Genomic DNA, 22,926 nt, shown 5'->3' with positions numbered 1-22,926 from the left:
AAAATATGTGCCCGTCCCATCCCGTCTCCCCCCCTCCCGGAAGACATTTCTGTTTACAGACAGCTACTTGTGGTAAAATCAGAACTGAATTAAATTCCTGCAATTATCACATTTACCAGAAAGAAGAATTTAAATTTAAAACAACCCTCCCAGCCTCACCAAACAGGATAAAGCACAAATTTGATTGACAAATAAATATACATATAAACAAAGACAAAAACTCTTTCCTACTTATTCAGTTTAGGATTGCCAATACCAACTGCAAGCAATCCTGAAGATCTTTCTCTTCCCAGTAAATGTGAGTCTGCAACAAAGCTGGGCATGCACACATTTACATGACTGTATGAACCTGCAAGAGTCTGCATTAAAAAAAAGTATAAGGCTAGGACATCCTGCGAAACAATAATAATTGAATTAATACATATTGATTAAGAATGAATTGCTGTAAAATAATATGTCCCATACTATAAAATTAATTCCACATCAATAGGCCAAACAACATAAACCTTTCTCACACAATCAGATTTCCTTCCCTCTTTCACAAAGAAATCTCAAAAATGGGACTGAGTTTCTTCAAGGGGAAGAGGAAGATGTATAGGGAAGGGAAGAGAAAATTGAAATTAACTGGATGAGATAAGGTAAAAGACAGAGATAAGTAAGGAAAATGTTCTTTATGGTGTTTCAGAGACAATTACAACAAACTAAGAGTAGCATGGGCTACTCTTTTATTTTCAACAGCTTCCTTCAATCTTATCACAAGATAATCTTCTCAGTTCATAAAATGATTTGGGAGATAAATATTTAATTGCTCTCACAGCAGTGGATTAAAAAAAGTGTTTTATATGTGTATGTGAGCACACATACAGAGAGAATATAAAATGGCTTCCATTCTTCTTCTGCCATATTTTATTGCTTAGGGTTTAAGGCGCGTGTAATAGTTATAATGGAAAAATAGGTATTTTATCAATTATTTTCTTTAAATTCACCAATTTCAGTTATCAGCTGCTCCTACTACAAATACTCTACAAAATGGCATGGGTTTTTTAGTGAAATTCTTTCTTAGCAGATTTCCTAGGGCAGGAAAGGCCAGAAGCATGGTACTCAAACGAACATCTGTGATGTACAACAGAGCAACATGCGGAGAGATCCTATCCAAAGTAAAAATGTTTAAATCAGCCTATACAATATATAATACTTTCAGTTATTTAAATATAAGAAGCAAGACATTTGAAATATCTTTTCTTCTTTTAGCTGATTAGAACATGAAAGAAACAAAAAAAACACAACCTCATATTAATCACATGCTGTTAAGGCACTATCTTTTTGAAATGTATGTGTTTGTTTAAATATATGCCTACATTGAACAAAAGATATGACTCTTAGTTTTGAATCTGACAAGATAAGACATTTTTTGTCTCATCTACTACCGGTATTACAAACTGCTGCTTGTCTGCCTTACCACTTTGGGGTTAATCATGGAGAGGTTAGCTGTGTCTCAAGCTGCAATTTGGTCCCCAGATGGCTGTTGTTGTCCCAGCTATGACCTCATGAGGAGCTTTTTAGTTGCAATGAAATATGGTTGGCTTACTGGCATGCGTTAGAGATGATGCAGTCTTTGAACAAGATCCAGAAACTATATATTAAACTATAAGGCCCTAACTGCATGAAGCAAAGATATCTGAGTATCACACCTTTTTCTTAAATACGTGCCTGAATCTTCATCAGCTCCCAACCCCCACCCATCTATAATCCCTTTTCAAAGTCCTGAATTTAAAAAGGTGGGTAGCATTTACAAGGAAGGCCTTCTAAATTATGACACTCAAGTTAAGTGATAGCCTACCCTTTGTGCTTTTTGTGGATTAGGCATCCCCTTTAAAAGTTTTGTTTAATTTTTTTGCACACAATGCAATGCTAGGTTTCACTAAGTATTATGTGCAGTAGCAAGAACATATAAAATATCAAGCTTCCCTCCTCTGTTTCTCCTTTATATTTGAGAAGAGGAATAAAAAACCTGAACTAATAATTTTAAGCACATTCCTGAATTGTGTAACTTCATTTTAATGCCATTGTAAGTTAATTTCAAACCTTATATTCTTTTTCTAGTTTATTTAGTGCAAGAGGTTCTTAAAAGAGAGAGAGAGAATAGCTGGTTAGCCTGTTTTCTGGCACACAACAGAAATCTCCTATAGATAAAATAAGTACTATAGATAGTCCTCAAGTTATAACTATAACTTAGACCAGAATTTCCATCACTAACTGGTGCAATTCTTAGGCTATCTTGTAACTGCACTGCTTAGTGATGGCAGTTCCAGTAATCCCACACCCACAGAACCCGGTAGGAAAAATTTTAAAATTTCTATTCTGCCTATTTTCCCCTGTCGCGAGATGCCTATAGCCTCAGCCTCTTTTTTTCGGTGTACCTGGAGGTGCTTCTTGCACTGAAAGATGCAGCGGCTGCAGGCTTCTTGCAGCGAAAGTTACCGGAGCCGCTCATCTTCTTGAATGAGCTGCTGCCATCACCGCCCTATTCCATGCACCAGCCATGCACGCGCACACTGTTTTCTGCTGCTGCTGCTGAATGACAAATGAATAAATAGTGTGCGCAACCGGCGCATGGAACAGGGTGGTAACGCATTCAAGAAGGGGAGTGGCTCTGGTAACTTTCTCTGCAAGAAGAGTGAAGCCGCTGAATCTTTTGGCACAAGAAGCGCTCCCAGGCACACACACAAAAAAGAGGCTACGGCTGCAGGCATCTCGCGACAAGGGGGGGGTGAGATGTGGGCTGGCAGAGAGCCCAGCGGCAATGGCTGAGCCCTGGCTTGCCTGCCCTGGCAGCCAGCTGTGGGAGGAAGGTAAGGACGCATCACATGGCAAAGGGAGAGCGGGCATCTGGCGGCTCTGGGGCAAGGCCGGAGCTGGGGAATGGTGCATTCCCCAACCTGGTCGAGGTGGGCGGCAAGCAAGCAGCAGCTCTGGGGCAAGGCCGAAGCCAGGAAATGGTACATTCCCTGACCTGGTTGAGGTGGGTGGCAAGCGGGCGGTGGCTCTGGGGCCTTGGAAAATGGCTCGTCCCTGGGCCCTGGTCCACGACCCAAGGCGAAGGATGAATGGGCAGCATGCATTGCTTACCTTTGGTGAGCTGAGCGGGTGAGGCAACTGGCGAGGTGAATAGCTGGGCCGCATGGTGAACAGAACTCATGGCAATGTGTGGGTGGGCCAAGCAGCTGGAACCAGTGAGTGGCTGGAAGTGGTGAGTGGATGAGTGTGGGCAGGGTCAAACATGGGTGATTACTACTGGTTCAGCGAACCTATGCCAATCGTCCCTACCAGTCCTCCCGAACCGATCAGATTTTACCCCTGGTCTAAGAGAGTGCTATTGTTAGGTGAGGACTTTTACATTTATGTCTGCTGTGATTGCCTTTGATCAATTCTCCCAACCCACTAATCTCCTCTGATTTGTGCCCTTTTGTTGCCCTGCAGCCTGCTGCCTACCTTTGCCACCGCTGCTGCCCAGAGCCGACTTTCACCATGTTCTTCCTCCTGCAGCTGGACCGGGATCCAGACGATGAGAAAGGAATGCACAAGGTGAACAAGGTAGGACATGTGGAGTCTCCTCTGCCGAAGGGAGTTTGCCAGGCCTGGCCAGGGAGGAGGCAGAGACAGAGAGGCATAGCTGAGCAAGGCAGGAGAGAGGTGCAGCACATACTATACAGCTCATTTTGGAAGTGCTTGTGGAAAACTGGCCTATGGACTTAGCGATGGGTGAAGGTGAGCTCAACACAGCATACCCTACCTGCAGGCCCTCTCCTCAGTCTCATTCCAGCTTTACTCCTGCAAAGCCACATAAACCATCAGTAATTTTCAATATGCTAAAGCCTGAGACCAATTCTGCTGGGGCATATCCCTCAATTCTGCCATCACCCCAAACTGCCTGTTACACAGCTTTCACCTTTGCCCGAGGAGCGGCTGCCAGCTCTGCTTCCCCTTCCAGTAAAAGTGAGTGCCACGTCTCCTTCATAGCCAGGACTGGCATGCTCCCTTTGGCAGACAAGGCTCTGCTGCACTCACTGCATGCATCATAGGCTACACTCTTGCTTAACACATAGATTTGGATCAGTAGAAGACAATGAAGTTCACCTGGGTGAAGTATTGTTGGCAGGGGGTCATGTAGTGGAGTGCAGGGCACCCAAAAAGCAAATATGAAAGGGAAGATAGGTGGGCTATCTGGGGTAAAATGTCGTTTGACCGTTGTAAAGCTATTTAGAATAGATGAGTAAAAAGTTTATGTTAGATATAAACAAAATAAATGTTTGCATTCAACAGGAAGAATTTTTTTTCACTTCCAGCTATTGTTTCTCTTTGATAGCATATTGGTGTACTTTGTGGCTCATATAGAAGAAATACAAAAGAGAATTCAGCTTGTTTCCATTTATAGTTGAGTAACAAGAGAGCCTGATCATGTTCTTTTTTTCTAATGTTCAAAATATTTTTATCACTATGTTAATTGTGGCTGAATCCAGTGGTGGGATTCAGCTGGTTAAGGTGAACTGGTTGTTAAATTGCTGGCTGCTCCCCCCCCCCACTTAGTGGCCTCACACGCCTTGGCTGGTGCCTTAGAGTCACATCATGGCATAGCTGCAGCTGCTCTTTGGCTCCCTTTCCTTAACCATGTGGCCATGCGGCCCTGCCTGCTTGCCTGCCTTTGCCACAGCTTATGACGACACGGTGGCCTCCCACTCGTCTTGGCCTGCTCCCAAACACCCTCCTTGGCCTGCGCCCGACCACTCAATCACCAGAACAGGTAAGCACAGCTGGGTGCCCCCTCAGGGAAGGGGGAAGGGTGGTGGACTGCACCCACCCAGCTGCCTACCCCGATCCGATCACCTCACCCTACAGCCGGCACCCTAGGCCTGTGCCCGCTTCCCACCCAGGCAGCTGCTGCCTACCCCCGTCGGATCGACTCACCCTGCATTTGGCTGTATCCAGGCCCAGTTTCATCCCGAGCAGTGATCCCAGCACCGGTCCAGCAGCCACCATCACCTCGCAAGCCAGCCAGCCAGCCTGCCTAGCCCAAGCCCAACAGACTCCTGGCCAGTCTCCTGGGTACCGGGCGATTGTCCACAGCTGCTGGGTCTCACCTGCCAGTGAGTGGCGAGCGACCAGGGAGCACGAGGCTAAATGGCCCGCATCTCTCCTCTGCCAGTTACCCCTCCCTCACCTGCCCACCAGGCCGAGCTCTTCAGCCTAGTGCGGACTGCTGCTATGAGAACAGTGTGAGCCCCATGGCCTGGAAGGTAAGGCTGATGGTGCAGAAGGAAGATCCGCTACGAGCTTGCTGCAGTCAGTCAAAGGGACGACTTGCGTGGGGGACATGGCAAGGCTCAGCCACCTTTCAGGCCCAGCTTTGGCTTCCGTGGGGCGTCTGGGTGGGAGGCCTGAGAGAAAATGCCTCCCCCAAGGGCTGGCCGCTAACCCATCCACTGGCTGAGCTGCCCTGGAAGCAGCATGTCTTCCTTCCGGAGTGGATCTTCCTTCCCCCATGTCAGCCTTACCTTCCAGCCCATGGGGATCGCACATTTTCACAGTGAGGGCCTGCGCTCAGCCGATGTGTTTGGGCTGATGGGTGGGCAAAGGAGAAAAGGAGGGGCGGCTGGCAGAGGGGTGATGCAGGGATGATGCAGGTGGCATAGTCTGTTTCCTGCCAGTGGGCTGGGCAAGGCTGCAGCATATGTCTCTCTTGAAGTTCCCATCCCTTTGTTGAAAATCTCCCAAAAAGAGGGAGGGGAGGAAGTCCTGCCCCTGGCCCCTTTGTTGGACTCGGAAGCCTTGTATTCCGGCCTTTCTGAGCAACGTGGGGCCAGCTGCAATCGCCCCTTCACGCCTGGTTCCCGAGAGGCTGGCCAGGAGTCTGTCAGGCTCGGGTTAGGCAGGCTGGCTAGGTTGCGAGGTGGTGGTGGCTGCCAGACTGGTGCTGGGATTACCGCTCAGGATGAAGCTGGGCCTGGATATGGCAGATTGCCCTCGCCCGGGGGCTCCAAAATTAAATGCTTCCTTTTCTTGCAAGTACATACAAACATTATTTGTATCATCATGAAATGATGAGTAAAGGAGAAGGGAAGTTCTGTAACCAAAACTGAGAATGAAAACAATGTATTCCAGTTAAATTAGAAGTGGTTCTTTGTGAAGGATCTGTGAAAATTTTGGAATATTGCAATAAGGCCCAAGAAACAAAAATAAAGCAGAAAGATTTAATTAAAAGAAAAGAGAAAGAATGCTAAGACATCCAATGACTACTTTGAAAATGCGTTTCAAATGGATTGGAAATATTTGCTTGACTATATGCTTTTTAATATTCAAAAAAAATAATCTTCATCAGTATAAGCAGAAATGTATTGCTCAAGCTTTAGTGCATTTTGCAAAAATTATTGCAGTAAATTGAATACCACTGTGGAACATCATTTCTCACCCAAAATGCAATTTAATGGAGAATAAAGTAAGATTTTAGGCAAGAAAAAAAATAAATACACAGGTATAGTGCCTGGCTCAATTGGAAGTAACTGTGAGATGGATTTGTGAGATGGAAACTTATCAAACAGATCCAGCATAGAAATAAGAAGAAATTTCCTGACAGTAAGAACAATTAATCAGAGAAATGGAATGCCTTCAGAAGTTGTGAGTATACCATCATTGGAGGTTTTTAAGAAATTAGTCCATAATTGTATAGGGCTGTGATGGCAAACCTGAGGCACGTGTGCCACAGGTGGCACACATAGCCATATCAGCGGGCACGCGAGCTCAGTTCCTGCAGGGGGGTTCGTACGCATGCTTGCCCACACCCATAATTCTATGTGCCCCGCCCCTGCGCATTCATGGGTGATCCCCCCACTCCCCCCTGCTCCTGGCACGTGATGGCACAGTGGGCCCGGTAGACCCATTTTTCTCTCTCCCCAGACTCCAGAGCCTTTCTAGGATCTTGGTGAGGGTGAAAACAGCCTCCCCCCCCCCCGGGAGGCCTTCTGGACCCTGGAAACGGCCTATTTGCCAACTTCCGGTGGGACCGGAAGGCCCATTTTTTGCTTTTCCCCAGGCTCCGGAACTGTTCTAGGAGCCTGGAGCAGCTAAAAATGGCCTTCCCCTGCTACGGCCCACCGGAGGCAGGAAACAGCATGTTTCCCTACTTCTGGTGGACCTAGAAGGCCCAAAAATCAGTTGGCCAGCGCACGCATGCATGCCTGAGCTGAACTCACATTCCCACCAATATGGCACGCGTGCCATAAGTTCACCATCACGGGTATAGGGTCTCATGCTTGTCCAGGGGTTGGACTAGAAAACTCCAAGGTCCCTTCCAACTCTGTTATAATTTATAAATCTCTCCATTCAGTCTTATCAAGAGAATGGTGATAAAACAATACTTGGAAATGTACATCAGGTTTTCTGTTAGCAAAATCTCATCTTATTGGCTAGTATCAAGGGCAAAATAATTTTGAAAAAGCTTCCTGTCTCACCATAACATGCAAGATGAGGCAAGGTCTGGCTGGGAGGGGAGACCCTCCCTCAATGTGAGTGACATTGAGTTGGCCACCCCCACCCAGTCACATGACCACCCAGTCACGCCCACCAAACCACACCCACAGAGCCGGTTGTTAAAAAATTTGAATCCCACCACTGGCTGGATCTGATTTGTTATTCAAGGGAAGGACATTAGTAATTTTTTTAACACACTGCTTTAATTTTTCTTAGTTGGGGCAACACTTTTTGCAGTCATGTGTTTTAAGATTCTGTGGCAATAAACAGATTTTGTCATCTGTGCATAATCTATTGCATTAACATTAGCTACTAAACTCAGATAAACTCGTAGGTATTATGTCAGGGACGCCTGTGGCCACCCAAGAACTCTGCCACTGAAAATGGGCTCCTGAGTTCCATTTCTGGCTGCGACCACCTCCTGTAGCCCTCGTGAGCTCTGTTTTTGCTGGCAGAGGCACCATGGGCCAGTCCTTTGCTGTTTCCAGGGCAGCCTCAGGGGCCAGATCTAAGCACCCCTTGGGCCAGATCCAGCCCCCAGGCCTTGAGTTTGACACCCCTACTTTATACCTTTACAGCCTATTACTTCTTTCAATATCCATTTTAATGTCTTTACTAAATTTTTGTATTTAAAATAAAATATAGTTAATCAAAAATTGTCAGTCTTAATCTTGACCGTATAAGAAACAAGAAAGGTTCAAATAACATTATAGTAAATAAGTAACTGAAAAAAGCATATTCCTAATTATGGAGAAGTGAGAATTTATTAGAATCTTATACTTTTATTATTTCAACTTTTGAAATAAAATTCTACATTTTATGAAGCCATATCAATTTTTGTTACATAAAATGAAACATCTAGTTATTTCAAATGAAAGTGTCTTTCTTTAGATTATTTTCAGCATATATTCCCATTAATCAATAGCACATGCACAATTTTTGTTATTTCTTTCTGTATATTCATGGTTATTTCCTCCATTACAGAGTTATGAAGCCTTGGGGGGAAATATTCAGGGAAAAATGCATTTTTCTGTTTATTTCTGTATGTTTCTAGATTTTTGAATGTCCCCCGCACCCCCAAAAAAGTAGGACAATTCTTATGAATATTCCCTAACAATTTCATTTAAAATCAACACAAAAGGTTTACAATGTGCAAAAAAGTTTATGAAAATACACATATGAAATGAAGATATAAATTAGCATGCAGTATAATAGTATCATCCAATGCTTCTGTTTTTATAACTGAATAAAACTGGCAAAATGTGGGGTCCTTGATGCTCTCTGAACTTGGTTGTTTTCTTACAGATGTTTTATTACCAAACTAAGTACATCTTCAGTGCTAGGAGGGAGGGGAGTTTGCTCTCATTTTAAATACTAGTGCCTTGCCCTGTCAGGAGTGGTGGGAGTGGTCTTGGTGGTTTGTTTATTAGTCTGTTGTTTACTGTTAACTGGTTATCCAACTCAAGACAAATTCTGACAAAATACATTATGGGATATAAATCCTAGTTTTTGCAATACAAAACGAAGACAAGACATTTTATGGTATTAAAAACTGGATACTAGAGGAGATTAAAATTCTAGGCAGAGGGAGAAAATTTTTGTGTTACTACTTTTTGTGTTAATTAACTGGGACCGAGAGAATGAAAAACATTCTGACACTGAAAATACTGAAAGAGACTAATAGAAATATTGTCCGTCAAGCAATATTTTATTTTAATTAATGTGATTAAAAAAATAAATGAAATGGTTTATTAGTTGAATAGATTTAAATCTCCAGAGTCAAATGCATTACATTCTGGGATATTAAAGGTATTTGTCCCTAACTTCAAAAAGGAGGAAAGAGGAAATCTAGGAAACGACTCACCAAGCACAAAGAGACCTTGACATAACTGTATGTTAACAAATGATTCCTAAACTACTACTGACAGATATTTTATCCTTCCTTGGAGAAAACTCCTTCTACCTTTAGATATTAATCTCTGCTAACTGCCACTTAGCTACTAACTAAAAATAACATTCTTGCATTGTCCACCAATTATGAAACTTCTTTTTTATCCAAAAAGCATGAAGATGCTTTTGTTTGTGCTTCTTAATTCAATAAAATAATAGGTATTTTCAGACCTTAGCTACTAAATTCTCTTCCCCTCACTTTGTATTCTTTTTCTACTTAAAGCATTATTAGTTGAAAGAGCTAAAAACCAATTCTAAGCCATCTGCAGCAACCTATTATTTTATTAATCAATATTTTATTGTCTCTTTGCAGTTAAAGCAACATCTCATGTTAATGCCAAAAGAATATATACTTTTTTCCTGACCCAGGACTGAGGGCAGAAATAATGCACAACAGTTTCTTAGCATTTGTCATATTTAAAAAAGGTTCCTTGGGTTAGTTTTATTTTATTTTTACTTTTTCGGCTAAAAATGCTCCTTTTCTTTAAGCTGTATTTTTTATTATACGAAAGTCATAAGTTTTCAGGTCTCTGAATTTGTATACATTTAACTTTCTAGGGCAGGGGTGTCAAACTCATGGCCCGGGGGCTGGATCCGGCCCATGGGGTACTTAGATCTAGCTTCTGGGGCTGTCCTGGAAACAGCGAAGGACTGGCCCATGATGCTTCTGCCAGTGAAAATGGGGTCCCAAGCTCCGGTTTCAGCTGCCACACTCTCCTGCAATCCTCTGTCAGTGAAAACAGAGCTTGGAAGTGCTCTGCCAGCAAAAACAAGCTCCCAAGCTCCATTTTCACTGGCAGAGGGTTGCAGGAGGCCGTGGTAGCCGAAAATGGAGCTCGGGAGCCTGTTTTTGCTGGCAAAGTGCTTGGGCCACCACAGGCACCTTGAGTGATGTCGGGCTGGCTATGCTCATCCTGGCCCCCCAGTCAAAACAAACCCTGATGCGGCCCTATGTGAAATCGAGTTTGACACACCCCTCTTCTAGGGTGTTGGAGCACATCAGACTTACTGCTAAAAGAATTTGAACAGCATGATGGCACAAACGTTTTGCATGTATTGTACCAGTATTATGTGTAAAGCAAATAAGAGTTATTTGTTGAGATGGGAAGCTACAGCAAACAAGCAATAATCCTAGCATCTCATAAGTGAACATGTAGCCTCAGTGGTGATTCTCCAGTTTTCTTCCTCTCCTAATCCATTGTTTTTTATTTTCTTTTGGTCTTTTCTCAACCATCTTAATTTGGGTGGTATTCTCCATCTGGGACTTGTTTAAATTTAATTGATTAGATCCAATTTGAGGAGGGATTCTATGGGGGATCAACTGAATGCAAAATGGTGTTGCTTGTTCAGCTATGGGATGGAAGCAGGCTAGAGATAGCTTAATAGCTTAATTTCAGAACTCTTCTTGAGTCTTTTCTATTAAAAAAGAAAAATCTATTCCTGGTTATCCCGTATTTCCCTACTTCTGCAGAATATAAAAAGGGAGAAATGAGCTAATTAATTGATATTATTTCAATATATCCAGAAAACATTTTAATGGAAAATTAGTTGAAGCTGATACAGGTAGACCTTGATTTACAACCTCAATTGAGTCAAAATTTCCATTCCTAAGGGAGACACTTGTTAAGTGAGTTTTGTTCCATTTTTTGTTCCATTTCCACAAGCTTTCTTGCCACCATTGTTAAATGCATCACTGCAGTTGTTAAGTTAGTAACAGGGTTGCTAGGTCAATCTGGCTTCCCCACTGACTCGGCTTGTCAGAAGCTGCAAAAGATGATCACATGATCTGGGACACTGCAATAGTCATAAATATGAGTCAATTGCCAAGCATTTGAGTTTTATCAAGTGACTATGGGGATGCTACAATGGTCATAAGAGTGAAAAACAATCATAAGTCACTTTTTTCCACTGCTGTTGTAAGTTTGAAAGGCAGATCACAGCTTTAGAATAAATATTGGCAATTCTGGAGCTACCACCAGTGATTGATCCTAGGTTTATTACTCTAAGGGTTTGAGAACTTATTACTCAAACTGTGCATATGTCGCTACGTAATTCATACATCTTTAAGTTTGAATGTTTTTCCATGTGGTTTTCTTGGTAAAATACAGGAGTGGTTTACCATTTCCTTCCCCCACATAGTATGAAATGATGCTTTTGCTATTGTAATTAAAAAGATCATGCCTTTGTTGGTTGGCATTTAATAGGTGCATGAAGAAGAGCCGATGGTTTTTAGGAATACTTATGGTATACATGCCATGATTAAAGAGTTTGGAATGTCTAGTTGCTGATGTTGCCATGCAGGTAAAAAAACCACAAAGTTGGAAATGCAGAATCACAATTGGGAACATGGAGTATATAAGAAAAATGAACATGAGAAAGTTCAACATTGTGAAAGATGAACAGAATCAACTTCACATTGACAACAGGCATGAATAGATTTCATTTTCACTTAGAAGATTCTACTGTTTCAGAACATGAAAACTAAAAAAGAAATGGCATTGCTTATATAGTCAGAAAGAATATTGTAAAGACAGCCCTGGGACAAAATAAAATCAGTGACAAAAATATAAATAAGATTTCATAGGAAAAGACTAATGAAAAAGAAGAGGAGGTTGATAAATTTAAAATTGACAGAACATGCAAGCAAAATGTTCTGATTGTGGTTGAAAGCTAGAATTCCAAAGTTGAAAATTGTAATGAGGAAAATGCAATTAAACATGACCAAGAAACAAAAATGAAGGAAAATATCTTATCAGTTTTTGCCAGTGATTATTAGCACATTCTTCAAACAACCAAAAATAGTGCTTCAAACATAGCAAACAAACTGATTATATTAGTGGTACAGAGAGGTAGAAGAGCTAAGTTGTAACAACAAAGATGTGATCATATCAATAACTGCTTGTATGCAAATTTCAAGTCAAGCTAAAGCAGAAGAATAAAGCCAGCCAGTTTTCACAATATGATCTTGAGCACCTGCCCATCATTTTCAACATCAGGAATCAATTTGAAGTCCTGAACCTCATTGATAGAAAACCAGAGAAACTGTGGAATAAAATCAAAGTTGTTGTAAAGATGAATATAAAACAGGATGCCAGAGACATGAAACAGAGGAAAGTAACCTGGATATCAGAACAGATGATGGAAATTGTCAAGAAAGAAAGAAAAATCAGAAGGAAATTTAAAGAATTTCAAAAAGGTTAAAAGAAATAGGAAGCAATATTACATCTACAAAGACATTGAAAATGGAAAAATAATGGAAAAATAAGGAAAATCTGAAAAGATATCTGAATTCAGAAGGAATTTTCAGCCTTGAATTGGTAAAGTAAAGAATATGCTAAAATACAATAGAGATATCAATATCCAATATACATTAGAACCGTGATGGTGGGCCTGTGGCACGCGGTGCCCTCTCTGATGGCACGTGAGCCATCACCCCAGTTCAGCTTTGCTGTGCACACATGCACAACTCCGACCATTCAGCTGGGGGGCAGGGCACATATGGGGGTACCACGTGCACATGCAGGGCGCAGGGTGTGCATGGAGGCTGTGCGCGCATGCAAGGGGCAAGGCATGTGCGGGGTGCGCATATGCATGGGGGCATGCACAGGGACTACGTGCGCATTGCATTTTGCGAGTTCAGGCATGCATATGTGCATTTGCGCGCTTGCTTGCTTTGGGCACTCGGTCCAGAAAAGGTTAGCCATCACTGCCTTAGAATATATTCCTTTCTTATTTATACTAGAAGATGAACTTTAAAAGTTAGGGAAATTTGTGGAATACCTGCAGATATAGGGCAAGAAACTGAAGAAGAATCAGTAAAGGCTCGCTCTATTCAAACTGTGCCAGTAAATCTGGAGAACAATGAATGTTTGTGGAGCTTCTCAGTCATCTAGGTCATAGCTGACAACACAGTGGATGATATATTTCAAATATTACTCTGCAAATCAATACCAAAGAAAATCAAGAGAGTATGCAAGTAATTGCACAACTATATGCCTAATAATGCCCTAATCCTAACCCAACACAGATTAGAGTGCTACATTAAAAATGAGATTTCAGATGTTCGAGCTAGATTTAGAAAAGGCCAAGAAACAAGAGATATTTATAAAGATGTACCCTGTTAATTAAGAAAGCCAACATCAGAAATACTGAAAGTCAGTTTGTATTCCATAGATTATACAGTAAAAGCCTTTGATTGTGTTGACCATATTAAGCTGAGCAGATGGCAACCAATGGCTAGAAGGGCCTTCACACACCTTCAGTTAATGTGCCACTTGCAGCCATATTTGGATCAAAAGGCTCTATTCACAATAACTCATGCCCTTGGTACCTCTCATTTAAACTACATTTGGAAACTTTAACTGGTGCAAAATGTGGTTGTACTTTCTGTACCAGTTGAAGTAAATGGTGCCAAGTACACAACACGTGTAACACCACTTCTGTGTGAGCTTCATTGGTTACCAGTATTTTTCTAGGTGCAATTCAAGGTGCAGGTTGCTATCTTTAAAGCCCTACCTGGCTTTAGATCAGGGTACCTGAAGAGTCATCTTTGTCCAAGAGTCTTTACCCATCCCACCAAATCTAGCAGAATGGGTATGCTGCAGATCCTGTCAGCCAAAGAGTGTCAGCTGATGGGGACTAGAAGGTGGGCTTTTTCCACAGTGGAAGATCTGCCCTTTGGAGATTACAATGGCCCCAACCCGGTTTGCCTTTTGTAAAGGCCCCAAAAGCTTTATATTCCCATATCTGAGGTACTGAATGTGTCAAAGGCCCTATTTCCTGGCTGTATTGCTAACTGACCAAGAATCTTGATTTTACTGTTTTACAATGCTTTTAATATTTTTGATTGTAATATATTTTTTGAATTGTAAGTCTCCACGAGTCATTGATTATGATGAGCAGCTACAGAAATTGAATGAATGAATGAGCTGCATGAATGTCATTAGGATTACTCCCAACCGAAGTAAAACTCCAAGGCAGCCATTTTCCTCAAAGTTCCATTTTATTAGATGTCATATTGGCACTTCTGGGAAAGCCTGAATCTGAAAAGCCTCCGGGTTTTCCCCGCCCAAAGTAACGTCAAAGTTTCTCCCCCTGCACCCACATGGTCCAATCAGGTCTCTGTCCCAACTGGAGTTGTTTCCCAGTCACACCTCTCCAGGTGCAGGCTGAACGTCCTTGACTCCAGGGAAAGGAATATTGTTATGGCTACACATCTCACCCCGTCTCCATGCACTACCACCCCCATTTCCTACCCATCCACCAAGTGCAGCAGCCCTGAAGACCCAAATTTAAAGATGGCTTCCAGGGCTGGCACATAGAAGAGATAGCCATAGTCCAAGTGGAACATGATGACATGCACCGATTCCAAAAAATTGAGATGCTTGCTACCTGTATATTGAGGTAGGTTGGATTGGAAGAAGTTGACCGTGGTTTTGAAACTGGATAAAGAAACATCAGTAATGCACACCATGCTGAAATGCAAATGATCTAGTAATCAAAATCAAGAAGCACAGTGATACAATGGAACTGTAATTAAATACAGATACAGCAACCAGACTTAGATCTGACAATATAAATACTGAAGTAGTGGACTGTTTCTGTTTTATAGGATGGACTAGGAACAAGCATTCAATAAATATACCACAGATTACAGTTGGGAAAATAGCAGGGGGGGACTTAAAAAATACTCATATGGCATTTTGTGTCCATGCCTACACAGTTCAGAATGGTGCAGTTAATGGTTTTCCTTGTGACATTCAATGGAAACAAAATTTGGATTCTGAAGAAAACAGAATATTTATTTATTTTATTTTTATTTGCATTTATATATAGAATAGAGACAGTATCGATGCTTTTGAACTTTAGAGTTGAAGAATACTATGGATAGCCAAGAAAACAAACATATCATAGATCATAGAACAAATCAGTTCAGAGCATTCAATTGAGGTGCAAATGATCAGCCTGAAATTATCATATTCATGCTAGATCTCTTAAGAAGTCTATAATACTGGGAAAGATGGAAGGAAAGAGAAAAGAAAAATTAGCAGCATGTGATTGTATCTAATTACAGTGGTAATGTTAAAAGACCTGAAGGGCCAGGTTAAAAACAGATGATCCTGGGGAAGCTCTATCTATGTGGCGCCAAGAATCAATGTTACTTGATGGCACATAATCATGAATCAAAACCCTTTTAAACCTCAACCAAGGATGAACAAGCCTCACATATAGTTTTAACATTTGTGGAAGCCCCTGAAGGCTACATTTTTCCATAAGACAATCCAAATACTTTCATCAATAAAAGAAAGTAAGCTATATTTCTCCACAGTTAATATATTACGTAAGATTTTGTATGTTTTATTTTTGATGTTATTATAGATGGTGTCCATTATACATCACTGGGAGTTCATCCTGATTCTGGTGGTATATATAAATTTAACCCCTCAGCCACTCATAATTGCCTTGAATCACAAGATGGGCTGCAAATATATTTGACAAATAAAAATGGACCAAATCAGCAACGTGGGCTGAAAAGAATGCAGTAAATTATTTTTATGCTACCGAATAGTGCAAATGATTGAACTCTGTGCTCTCCTTCATGGACCAAAATATTATTTTTAAATAATTTACATTATTATTTATTTCATAGCAAATTTTATAGAAAAATTGCAAGGTAAAAAAGAAATATGTGAAAAATTGTTTTATTTTTGTAATTTTGTAAATTTTTTCATATTTCCTTTTTTGTATTTTTAAAATCTTTTTATTACATTTGTTAAGAAACAAATAAAAATAATAAAAATTAGGCAGAGATCTATTGAATTAGCCCATTATTTCAGATCCAATAGTGGCATAGAATGCATTTTTATCAACTGTAGGTGTAATTCACAACAAGCTCTATGAGTTAGCCATTATACTGTTATTTGCACACCACTGTCAAAAGGACAAGTCGGATCTTTTCTAAGCAAATTGTTTAAAATGGATCTGTTCAAACAAAAAGAATAATTTACCATGGATCAACATAACAAAAAAGTTTAAAACTTAACATATTTTACATTTTACCTATGTTGCCTATTGTGAACAACAACAACAACAACAAAATACAAAGACCTACAAATAGAAATAGAACTATGACTAAGGCAAGTAAGAGTAGTACCAAAAGTAATAGGTGCCTTGGGTGCAGTCCCAAAACAACAGGAGCACCACTTGAACAGCACAGACATTGACAAATTTGCCATCAGTCAATTGCAGAAGGCGGCTTTACTTGGAACTGCTTCCATCCTGCAACGATATCTAGAACACCATCAAATATCCAGATTTACCTATCTCAGGTCCTTGGTAAAGACTCGATAGGTAGACAAAAATGCCAAACTCAGTCTGAACATCTGGCTGACTGTGCAATGATGATGATGAATAACAATAACAATAAAAATAGCTGGTAGTGATAATCTTTGTATAGTTGAAAACTACAAACTACAAATTAAGAGATGTGCTGGATTTAACCACAAGGTTATCTAAGGAGTATTTTGTTCCAATAGAGGCCAGCTAGATCCCTGTAGAAAACTGAGTGCATCAACACCATCCTATTAATATTTTCCTGGATCTGGAATGGGAAATGAAACTGCCACTAATTCTGGCTATAATATAGCTACCAGCTTAGTCTTGGTTTTTGTTTAAAACTCTCTTGTGAAACCTGGCCATTTTACATGGAACTTTAAACAATTAATTATTTTTATGTTCAACTTGCCTGAAAGGAAAGCTAAAAATAGGTATTGCTTTCAAATAGATTCTGGGTGTAATTTGAACATATGCTGGCTGAGGCACTGTTTAAACAGACAAATATTTTATGAGTTTACTCATATGGAATGTAAAATGACCACTGGGGGGAAAGATCAAGTGATTCAATGACTACTGAGTTCATTTCATAAATAAATACTTTAAAAAATGACTGAATAATTTCTACAATTGCCATCTGCCCATAATCTAAAATGTAATCCATGCTCTCTAAAGAAAATCTAACTAACGTAAAGTTTTATTGCTATGAAAATATAACTATTTTATAAAACTATTTCATTATTTTGCCTATAAAAATTATTAAAACTATCTTACTTGTGAAGAACATTTTAAATATTGATTTGTCTGACCTAGATTGATTCAACATATTTCTACTACAGGTGGTCCTCAATTTATGACAATTAAGCCCAAATTTTATGTTGCCAAGTAAGAAATTTGTTAAGTGAGTTTTGCCCCATTTTATGACTTTTCTTGCCCCAGTTGTTAAGTGAATCACTGCAGTTGTTAAATTAGTAACATAATTGTTAAGTGACTCTGGTTTCCCTATTGACTTTATTTGTCAAAAGGTCGTAAAAGGGGATTATCTCACATTCTTTTCAAAGAGATTTAGGAATATTGTATTTTTATATTTTATACAGTTGTCATTTTGAATTAGCAATATCACTTCAACATGTTAGAATATTTGACAACTACAGAAAAAAATAGAAAAAAATGATGGTTAAATTATTATACAGATCAAGTTGTATGAATGAGATGACAGTGGATTGGAAACGTGTCTGATCATTGCTTTTAAAATTTTGTTTAAAAATATGGTGGAAAGCCTGCCTATTCACTTCTTAATGCTCTCCATGAATAGTTTTTTGCTGAGAGGTTCACTATGGCACAGAGTTTTTTCCCTTCTTCTATAACAGGGGTGTCAAACTTGCGGAGTCACATGTCATCATATGACGTATCGTGACTTTCCCCCCCTTTGCTAAACTGGGGGTGGGCGTGGCCAGCACGTGACGCATCTGGCCCATGGGCCACAAGTTTGACATTCTTGTTCTATAACATTAAGGTTAGTTCATTTAAAAGTGGGATCAAATTTAACATACGTCTCAAATTATGAAATGACATAAAATATACTATTCCTCAGCATCGTAATACATTATTTTCACTAATTAAAAAGACTCTACTTCATTATATAGACCTGCAAGAGTCAGATGACTGAACCTTAATTTCTTCTGGAGTTTTTGGTTGGAATTGGAAAGTTACAATTATTTTTCCAAAGACATTTAAAGTGTATTTGTGTTGTTCCAAAATTGTACCATCTTCCTAGTCTTAATTTATAGCCATTTGTTTTTTCAATACTGCCTTGCTAAATTGTATCACTGATGTTACACAGTGCAGGAAGTCATCACAGACATTTGTGGATCATATGGTTTAAGAAAACCAACTGGGTTACATAGTAGTGTAATCAAAATAGGAAAATGGTATTATGAAGCAGCCGCTGCCACTAGAGAAATAAAATATATCCAAACATATATTGATTTTCATCTATGTTTATGTGACTAATAATAATAATAGATTTATACTGAAATGCATACTTTGGAAGCAAACACAAACAATTTCATGTGATGGAGATGGTCTCTGAGACTGACAATCTCAAATCATTTTGATAACTCACAACCTTTAAAGCAGACGGGATTACAAACATCTCATCACAGCTATTACTCACAAATCTAGTGGCAGGTGGAAATCAAGGAGCTATCCCAAAATGCAAACCTTACCATATTTTTCAGAGTATAAGATACACTTTCCCTCCAAAAGAGGCTGAAAATTTGGGTGCGGCTTATACTCCATATGTAGCTTTTTCAAAGCTTTTTTTCAGCCCTAATGAGGTGCAAGCAAGTGAAGCGATCTTCCGGCTTTTCCTGCTCCCTTCGATCTCAGCTGTGCTTTAGAAGCAATTTTTTAGCCCTAATGAAGCACTAGCGAGTAAAGCAATCTTCCAATCTTCTTTTCTCATTGCTTCTCTCTCCAAAGATCAGCTGTGCTTTAGAAGCTGGTTTTTATCCCCAAGCAGGGGATAAAAAGTGCACATGTGCATGCAAAACCAGCAAACTAATGTGCTGAAGCTGACCAGACTAAGGACGCTAGCCAGATGAATACTTGGTAGGCAGATTTCAACCCCCCCCCCATTTTCCTCCCAAAAAAGTAAGCTGCGTCTTATACTCCACTGCATCTTATACTCCAAAAATAGTTTTTGCTGAGAGGTTCACTATGGCACAGAGTTTTTTCCCTTCTTCTATAACAGGGGTGTCAAACTTGCGGAGTCACATGTCATCATATGACGTATCGTGACTTTCCCCCCCTTTGCTAAACTGGGGGTGGGCGTGGCCAGCACGTGACGCATCTGGCCCATGGGCCACAAGTTTGACATTCTTGTTCTATAACATTAAGGTTAGTTCATTTAAAAGTGGGATCAAATTTAACATACGTCTCAAATTATGAAATGACATAAAATATACTATTCCTCAGCATCGTAATACATTATTTTCACTAATTAAAAAGACTCTACTTCATTATATAGACCTGCAAGAGTCAGATGACTGAACCTTAATTTCTTCTGGAGTTTTTGGTTGGAATTGGAAAGTTACAATTATTTTTCCAAAGACATTTAAAGTGTATTTGTGTTGTTCCAAAATTGTACCATCTTCCTAGTCTTAATTTATAGCCATTTGTTTTTTCAATACTGCCTTGCTAAATTGTATCACTGATGTTACACAGTGCAGGAAGTCATCACAGACATTTGTGGATCATATGGTTTAAGAAAACCAACTGGGTTACATAGTAGTGTAATCAAAATAGGAAAATGGTATTATGAAGCAGCCGCTGCCACTAGAGAAATAAAATATATCCAAACATATATTGATTTTCATCTATGTTTATGTGACTAATAATAATAATAGATTTATACTGAAATGCATACTTTGGAAGCAAACACAAACAATTTCATGTGATGGAGATGGTCTCTGAGACTGACAATCTCAAATCATTTTGATAACTCACAACCTTTAAAGCAGACGGGATTACAAACATCTCATCACAGCTATTACTCACAAATCTAGTGGCAGGTGGAAATCAAGGAGCTATCCCAAAATGCAAACCTTACCATATTTTTCAGAGTATAAGACGCACTTCCCCCCACAAAAGAGGCTGAAAATTTGGGTGCGTCTTATACTCCAAATGTAGCTTTTTCAACGCTTTTTTTTTCCAGCCCTAATGAGGTGCAAGCAAGTGAAGCGATCTTCCGGCTTTGCCTGCTCCCTTCGATCTCAGCTGTGCTTTAGAAGCAATTTTTTAGCCCTAATGAAGCACTAGCGAGTAAAGCAATCTTCCAATCTTCTTTTCTCATTGCTTCTCTCTCCAAAGATCAGCTGTGCTTTAGAAGCTGGTTTTTATCCCCAAGCAGGGGATAAAAAGTGCACATGTGCATGCAAAACCAGCAAACTAATGTGCTGAAGCTGACCAGACTAAGGACGCTAGCCAGATGAATACTTGGTAGGCAGATTTCAACCCCCCCCCCCATTTTCCTCCCAAAAAAGTAAGCTGCGTCTTATACTCCACTGCATCTTATACTCCAAAAAATACAGTTCATCCAGAACTTGCTTCATTGCAGTCCAAGACTAGCCTCCCCATTTCTTTATCAACAGTACCTGAAATGTCTAGATTTAATTACAATTTGCTGTTCTTCATGCAGACTACTATCAAGAGTATGAAACATTTATACCTATTCTGTTTAATATTTATATGAAGCCACCAGGACTTAGGATAGTGTAGAATGTTAGCACACATCCCACTCCTAGAAGAATGAAATATGCTAGGAAATATTAAAAAGGCAGAATATTTCCCCTAAAAAAGAAATAGAAATCTTAAGGGACACAGAAACCAGCAGATATTTTGGTGCCAGCTTATCTACAAGGCAAAAGACCTTCGGCTCCAATGTGATAGGATTAGCCCTAACTCAGGATCAAACCAAGACAAAGCATTAAGCCAAATTAGGGATTACCCAAAGCCCCTTCATTACATCACCCAGCAAAATTCAACCAAGTCTGGGACTCAAGACAACCTACAAAGTTACTCCTACATGATCCCATGGGAGTCTGACAACAATCAGAATACATTTCTTTCACAGGAAGAGGAAGCAAGTTCAAAGCCCAAGAGAGGGTATAAATCTCTCTCACACACACACCCATGTACTCAATTGCCCAGGACCTCAAACCTGTCCACCATTAAACCATCTTTCCAAACAGCTTCCATGTTTCCAGTGTCTTTCTCTCCACTTGTAACTAAACCCAGATGGACATTTCTTTCTACAATAGGACATTCTGAATATCTATTCTAGTACTTTTATGTACATGAATACATTAAAAGGTAGAATCCTGAGGAACACTACAGATAAATGACAAAATAATACATTTCACTCTGAAAGATCCGCATCACAGCAAAACAATGCTCCTAAGATCCACCTTTACCAGAAAATACATACTGTATCATAGCTAATGGCATCAAAAGCTACTTAACAGTCCAAAAGAACTAGTATGGCTGTATTCTCTTACCTAAATATCAGCATGCAGTTATTTAATGAGCAAAATAGGCTAAGTACCATATCCTGAATGGAATTCCAAATGAAATTGGGTTTGCTATTTGTCTTTAATTAAACCTCTACTACTTGGCCCATGCAATTTTGTCTGTTCTTCTCCTTCCACAGGTGTAGATAAAGTGTAAGAGGGGATTATCTTTTCAACCTTTGTACTAAAATTTCCAAGTATATGGTTTGCATGCGTTCAATGCCATGGAAGATGACTATCACATGTCCCAATCTGCAGCACATCTGTTGACACAATATCACTTTTCAGAATTGGCTGGATATAATTACTTCATTGGCATCAGAGGAATTATTGCCAGCACCCAAACATTCATTATAATGCTTAGTATATAAATAGCTTCTTTATTTATAGAAGTTCAGCTATATCATTTACATAACCTCCTCCTATATTAAAATATATTAAATAAGTAAAACTAATAATAAATAAAATATAATTAAGACTCACATGAAGTTAAAATCATTACATTTTTATGAATTTAGTCACACTTTGCAGATCTTATCAAACTGATCATTAATAGATCCCAGGAGGTTATCTAAATTTCAAAAAAATACAAATGAGACAGAAAAGTTGCTTTTCTAAGGAAAATATTCTGAGGAATATTTATACACAGACACACACACAAAATTAGGCCGATAAGGTCTCCCTGATTCAATTATATGGGTATTAAAATAATGTAGTTTTTGAAAATAAAGTTGGGAACATGTATTGTTCAAAATATTGTCCAATTTTCAAAAAGCTCACTGGGGAAAGATGCATTTTTATATCTCTTCTTCAATGTATAAAAATGTATGATTCAGTCTAAAAGCACTTCCAGGATGCCCAGAAATCTGAGTAATAGGAAATTCAGCAAGGAGAACTCTTAAATGTCTTTCTATACTGGCCAGAAATGTTCTTCAAAATGATAAAACCACAAAAAAGTATGTATTTACAACAAATGTCAACATTCCAGCACAAAGCAAATCAAAATCAAAACGTATGTAGGACAAAATGTTCCAGTGCCTTTTCTTAC

The 22,926-nt window shown here is 39.7% G+C and overlaps 1 protein-coding gene across 7 annotated transcripts in view; it reads right to left on the bottom strand.

Moving 5' to 3' along the window:
- HMGA2 (high mobility group AT-hook 2) overlaps positions 1 to 22,926 on the bottom strand; it is a 194,093-nt gene that overhangs the window by 41,205 nt on the left and 129,962 nt on the right. Inside the window, exon 4 of one of the 7 annotated variants that reach the window (XM_058189971.1) lies at positions 3,465 to 3,638. The exons of 5 other annotated variants lie outside the window; for them this stretch is intronic. In XM_058189971.1, coding sequence (XP_058045954.1) covers positions 3,489 to 3,638 — 150 coding nt within the window. In that variant the 3' untranslated portion in view covers positions 3,465 to 3,488. Of the gene's footprint in view, positions 1 to 3,464; positions 3,639 to 22,926 lie in introns of those variants that run through there. One more of the 7 variants, XM_058189970.1, reaches the window with a different exon arrangement.

The sequence above is a fragment of the Ahaetulla prasina genome, chromosome 7 (genome assembly GCF_028640845.1).
Source record: "Ahaetulla prasina isolate Xishuangbanna chromosome 7, ASM2864084v1, whole genome shotgun sequence".
Classification (NCBI taxonomy): Eukaryota; Metazoa; Chordata; class Lepidosauria; order Squamata; family Colubridae; genus Ahaetulla; species Ahaetulla prasina.
Note: the sequence above shows the minus strand (reverse complement) of the source record. Positions and strands in the feature narration are given on the sequence as shown.